Raw genomic sequence first — 6000 nt, 5'->3', positions numbered from 1 at the left:
TTCACAGTTTCAACACTGGAGCATAGGCCACAGGGGGTGGGCAGGAGACCTCACTTCCTACACTAGTGTGGGAAAGCACTGTGACCTTGCTGATGTTGTAGAACTACAATTCCCATCAGCCCCCAGCCAGTGTGACTAAAGGGCAGGGGTGATGGTAGCTGACATTCAGTGACCTCTGGAAGGCCACAGGTTCTTTATCCCCATCTTAGACATTCTCTGTTTTATGACGTCTCTCAACCCCCTGCAACACAGAAATAGGCTGCTGTCCCACATAGGGATCAAACCTGAAACCTTGGCATTAGGAGCACCATGTTCTAACCAACTGAGCTAGGTTGTGCTGCCCTAAATCCACCTCTGCTCCTTTGGCTGGTAGTGCAAACAACAATAACCAGAGTTGAAAGTATGTGAGCTGGGCTAGAAGCAGACAGAAGCCAGAGAGTCATGCTTGATTTCTGCTAGAATCCAAGGCGCTGGCTACGAGAGAAGCAAGACCTTCTAGGGGTGTTAATGCTGTGAGCCCCCCATTGTGGGCTCAGATTTTATATATGTGTAAATAAACCATATATCATAAAGACACCACAGTCTCCGCTGTCCCTCATTTCAAGAAAACCAGACCCTGGAATCTTGCACCACTCAGAGGCTGGGGTGGCCTGCAACAATATGTATGTGTGACAAACTACCAAATGTATAATCTTCCAAATACACTAACTAAAAAAAAGGATCATTGGCGCATCTTTGGTTTTACAATGCTGGCCTCGGTTTCTTGCCATTGGAGTGCAGAGCAGGCAACAGAAGTTGATGCTTGGTTCTGTGTTGTGTGACTGAGTGGTTTCAGACATGCTAGCACAGCTCAGGAGGTGGGCTGGGTGGGCTGCTTTGTGTTAGCAGGAAATGCAGGTTTCCAGGGGGACTCTGCAAGTTACTAAATATTTATAGCAAGGTGTCCTTGAAACTATTCAATATACCACAACCAGGTCAGGTTATAAAGCTCACAGCTTTTGTTTGTATTGGACTGTGGGGTGTATGGAGGAGCAATTCAAATAGGGTTGTGTCAGGTGCTGCTGGTGCTTGCTCGTGAGTAACCAGGCAGGACTCCAACCTGTCTTTAACAGGTTTTATTGGTGCAAACTATTTACTATTGGGACGCGGGTGGCGCTGTGGATAAAACCTCAACGCCCAGAACTTGCTGATTATATGGTCGGCGGTTCGAATCCCCGTGGCGGGGTGAGCTCCCATCGTTTGGTCCCAGCTCCTGCCCACCTAGCAGTTCGAAAGCACCTCTAAGTGCAAGTAGATAAATAGGTACCGCTTTATAGCGGGAAGGTAAACGGCGTTTCCGTGTGCTGTGCTGGTGCTGGCTCGCCAGAGCAGCTTCGTCACACTGGCCAAGTGACCCGGAAGTGTCTGCGGACAGCGCTGGCTCCCGGCCTCTTAAGTGAGATGAGCATGCAACCCCAGAGTCGGACACGACTGGCCTGTACGGGGAGGGGTACCTTTACCTTTACCTTTATTTACAGTGCAGAACCATAAAGTTCATGTCCGTCTTAGTCACTTGCAGATTCTGGGAGTGGTCCCTTCCAGTTTCTCCCCCAACATAAGAACTTAGACACCCCAAATTTCGACCTCCCCTCCTTATGTTTCACCCCTCTGTGCAAGCTGGGTGACGGAAATGGCGTGTCTGCCTCCTGGCCAGCCGGGCTAGGTGAGGCACTTGAGCTCTCAGTAGCATCTTCAAGCCCTCCCCTTGCTTGACTATCCCCTTGCCCCTCTGCTCCACTGGAGGTGTGGCTTTTCCCACCGCTGGACAAGGAGCTGCTCCTCAGGGAGGCTCTCTGTATCCCCCTGCCTCCCTCTCTTGTCCCAATGGCAGTCCCCTGACAGGTTGTTAGAACTTCGATGGGAAACAAGAGAGCCAGCATAAACTGAGGATAAATGCTGCAATATAATAGTATATTTAGCTGAATAACTATGAAAGCTGCACTTGATGGAGCTCTTGATGATGTCATGCAGCTATTAGAATCCCAGTTGCAAAAGCGGTGTGTGTGTGTGTGTGTGTGGCAGAGAGAGAGAGAGAGAGAGAGAGAGAGAGGGAGAGAGAGAGAGAGAGAAAGAAAGAAAGAAAGAAAGAAAGAAAGAAAGAAAGAAAGAAAGAAAGAGGAGTGTGGGTGTTTGCATACTTTCAGATTTAATCAAGGGCAGCACAAACTGGCTCTAAAAATTAATGAACCTTCTTCAGGTTACTTAGTTTCTCAAATTTATCAGATTATCCACGATTATAGGATGCACTTGCTTTAGGATGACCACATTTTCAGCTGGTCCTTTTAAAAGCAGCCCGATACACAAACATGTAAGAAACCAAGCTTTTGCTGATACAAAGTGTTAAAATGTGGAACTCTGCCTGGAAAGAGTGGAGCAAAATGTAAGTGTGGATAAGCCCTAGACTCTGGCATTGTGTGCCAACCTTCCCTCCCCACATCCACTACATTTTTCAGAAAGGTTTCTTTGTGGTACTAAAACCAGAAGTGTATCTAACATAACTTCGTCCTTGGATAGGTGGCTAGGAGAAAGGGGCAGAGATTTGTAGTGCCATTATTACTTTTTACGGTCAGGGGAGGACTTCCTTCTTTTGCTTCCTTATGAAAATCCCGGACTGACTAAACTGAGTTCACTCTCAAGAATTGCCTTCCTCTGATCACTCTGTGTTCTTTAGACATGTGGACTGCTTTAATTTGGTGCTCATAATCTGTGGATACCCAGTTTTGCATCAGTTCTGAAGAAAGAAAGAAAGAAAGAAAGAAAGAAAGAAAGAAAGAAAGAAAGAAAGAAAGAAAGAAAGAAAGAAAGAAAGAAAGAAATTCTCGATGGGATCACAGGGACCAGGTAAGTTTCGTTCTACTTCTTCCCTCTGTTGTGATGATAACATTTTTTTTAAAGCATGGATCTTTTTTGACACTGCCTGTCCTCATCTGATTTACTCCCCCTTTTTTCAAATCCATGTGACTTTAACAAAAAGGACTTTAACAACAAGGACATATGAAAATATAAATATTCCTTACCATGGTAGCTTACATTGTTTGTCCATGAGATGGCTAAGTACTGTTGGTGCTGCAGTCCTGCAACTTTGTTTTTTTCTGTGCCTCCAACTGGCTGCTTAATGGAAAAGAAAAAGCACAACTTTCCTCATCACTGCATCTCCAGCCAAGGAAATATATGTATCTTTTAGTGTCTGCCTATCACAAGGGCTCTGCTAAAAACAACTGTGACAACTGTAAATGAATGCAATTACTGTTATATACAGTACAGTAAATAGCAGAGATTGCTATAACATTGTGTAAACATTCCAGGAACTTGACAGTGTGGGGAAATCTTGCCTTTTTCTACATGTTAACCACACTGCTTTGTGTCAGCAACCTAATCCTTCATGGCAGGCTTTCAGGTGGTTCGTCTGAAGTCTGTGACACCCTCTGTGGAGTTGTGATCCACATGTAGGGGCATGATTGATGTCTATGTTTATTCTGGATTATTTATGAATCCAGAACTGAAACTTCTGAGGGCAGAAGTTGAGTGCTAAGGCTGGCCAGTTGAAAAAGAGGACAGAGAACTTTTCCCCCATAATAGTTGTGTGGAAAAAGAGAATATCAGCATGCATAAAGCTAAAGGGACCCCTGACCATTAGGTCCAGTCGTGACCGACTCTGGGGTTGTGGCGCTCATCTTGCTTTATTGGCCGAGGGAGCCAGCATACAGCTTCCAGGTCATGTGGCCAGCATGACTAAGCCGCTTCTGGCGAACCAGAGCAGCGCACAGAAACGCCGTTTACCTTCCCGCCAGAGCGGTACCTATTTATCTACTTGCACTTTGAGGTGCTTTTGAACTGCTAGGTTGGCAGGAGCAGGGACCGAGTAACAGGAGCTCACCCCGTCGCGGGGATTCGAACCACTGACCTTCTGATCGGCAAGTCCTAGACTCTGCGGTTTAACCCACAGTGCCACCCGCGTCCCTATCAGCATGCATAGCTTAGGCTAAAGATGTAACATCAAGTCTATGTTGGTCTTTCATTCAAAGGATGCTGAATTGGCTCTGCCATATGCAAAGCCTGGGCAAACTATCTGGTTAGTACCGTAAGAGAGGGAAACGGGTTGGTAAATCATGCAAGAAACAGGATAGGCTGTGAAGGGATAAAATAGGAGAAAAGTATATACAGTGGTACCTCGGGTTACAGATGCTTCAGGTTGCAGGCGCTTCAAGTTACAGACTCCGCTAACCCAGAAATATTACCTCGGGTTAAGAACTTTGCTTCAGGATGAGAACAGAAATTGTGCAGCAGCGGCACAGCGGCAATGGGAGGCCCCATTAGCTAGAGTGGTACCTCAGGTTAAGAACAGTTTCAGGTTAAGAACAGACCTCCAGAACGAATTAAGTTCTTAACCCGAGGTACCACTGTAATGGTTTTTGGAGAGCTGTTACTGAACTTCAGCAAAGGTGCTACTGCACCACTGTCTGAATGAGAGCCTATAAAATGAAGTTGATACCACTCTAAAATGTATGGTTATATCAAGGGTGGTTTATAATTAAATAAATGCTGATGAATCACACAAAAGACAGGAAATTCCTCAGCAAGAAAGGGATGGGGGGGGGGAGAACAAATTTGCTTAAGACTTTCAGTTTGTAATTGGGGAACTCCCTGCCTTTGATATCAGGCTGGCACCTTCACAGTTCTCTCTCTGGCACATGCTAAAAATTTGCTTAGGCAAACCCTAGCCAGAGATGTAGAATGCTGATGTGTGTTTTAATCTGGTTTTTAGCTTATTGTGGATTTTAATTATTTTTGGAAGTTTTAAATAGTCGTTTCTAACTGGGTTTTTATTTTAATGATAATTTCCCTGTTTTATTCTTTTTGTAAACCTCTTTGAGGTTTGTTTGGGTTTTTTTACAATCAAGAAATAAAATAATTTTGTGAAATAAATAAAAATGAATAAGGTATTTGTATAAGTGCAAATTTAGAAATAATTACTATAGTTTAGTTAGTAATGGGGAAGACTGTGGCCCCTTCATTTTTCTGCACTTAACGCTTTTTTGTATCTGAATGCCATGTACCAAATATTCAGGGCCAGCCCTATCATTAGGCAGAGTGAGGCAGCTGCCTCAGTCAGCTGATTTGGGGCATCATGGAAGGACAGCAGATGGTTAGTCTTTTATTTTAATTGTAAAATTAAAGGGAAAGTTTGAAAAAGTTTAGTACCTCCTGCAGTTTTGAGTCTGCGTACATACCAGGGATGCCATCTTCTAGGGGACAAGACCTTTGGGGCCTCCCAATAATTTTGGGGAGGGGGTTGCCCCCACAATGTTCAAAAGGGACAGAGGAGGCCAAGCACAGAGCTGAATGCGGCATGGCTTCAGTGGCCAGTTCCTTCTCCTCCTTCTGCCATGGACAGGAAGCAGCCCCTGGGCGCTGAGGAGGAAGAGAAGGAGCTGCCAGTCATTGAAGCCACACTGCCTCTGTGTTCAGCTCTGCCTCCAGCTCCTCCGACATCCCAACATCATATGTGCAAAGCCACACACCATGTGACCTCAAAACACCACTACCCCATTCTCCCTTGGAAGCTGGCGCCTCTGATACACGCCATACATTCAAAACCCAGTCAAAGCACATGACTTCCCCAAAGAATCCTGGGAACTGTAGTTTGTTGAGGGTGCTGCGAAACGTAGCTCTGTGATGAGTAAGCTACAGTATCCAAGATTCTTAGGGGGAAGCAATGTGCTTTAAACGTATGCTGTGCATGCTGTCTTTGATGCTGAGAGGAATTTAGATTTCCAGGCATCATCATAGTCCATATACAGTGGTACCTCAGGTTACATACACTTCAGGTTACATACGCTTCAGGTTACAGACTCCGCTAACCCAGAAATAGTGCTTCAGGTTAAGAACTTTGTTTCAGGATGAGAACAGAAACCGGGCTCCGGCGGCACAGCGGCAGCAGGAGGCCCCATTAGCTAAAGT

At 45.4% G+C, this 6000-nt stretch overlaps 1 protein-coding gene across 3 annotated transcripts in view; it reads left to right on the top strand.

Moving 5' to 3' along the window:
• The first annotated feature begins 2604 nt into the window (after positions 1-2604).
• Positions 2605-6000, top strand: part of SLC11A1 (solute carrier family 11 member 1) — a 29130-nt gene continuing 25734 nt past the window's right edge. Inside the window, exons 1-2 of one of the 3 annotated variants that reach the window (XM_081882595.1) lie at positions 2605-2815; positions 2856-2880. In XM_081882595.1, the coding sequence (XP_081738721.1) occupies positions 2862-2880 (19 nt within the window). In that variant the 5' untranslated portion in view covers positions 2605-2815; positions 2856-2861. Of the gene's footprint in view, positions 2881-6000 lie in introns of all 3 variants that reach the window. The other 2 variants (XM_081882594.1, XM_081882593.1) reach the window with 2 other exon arrangements.

The sequence above is a fragment of the Podarcis melisellensis genome (genome assembly GCF_964234715.1).
Source record: "Podarcis melisellensis genome assembly, chromosome: 1".
NCBI classification, from domain to species: domain Eukaryota; kingdom Metazoa; phylum Chordata; class Lepidosauria; order Squamata; family Lacertidae; genus Podarcis; species Podarcis melisellensis.
Note: the sequence above shows the minus strand (reverse complement) of the source record. Positions and strands in the feature narration are given on the sequence as shown.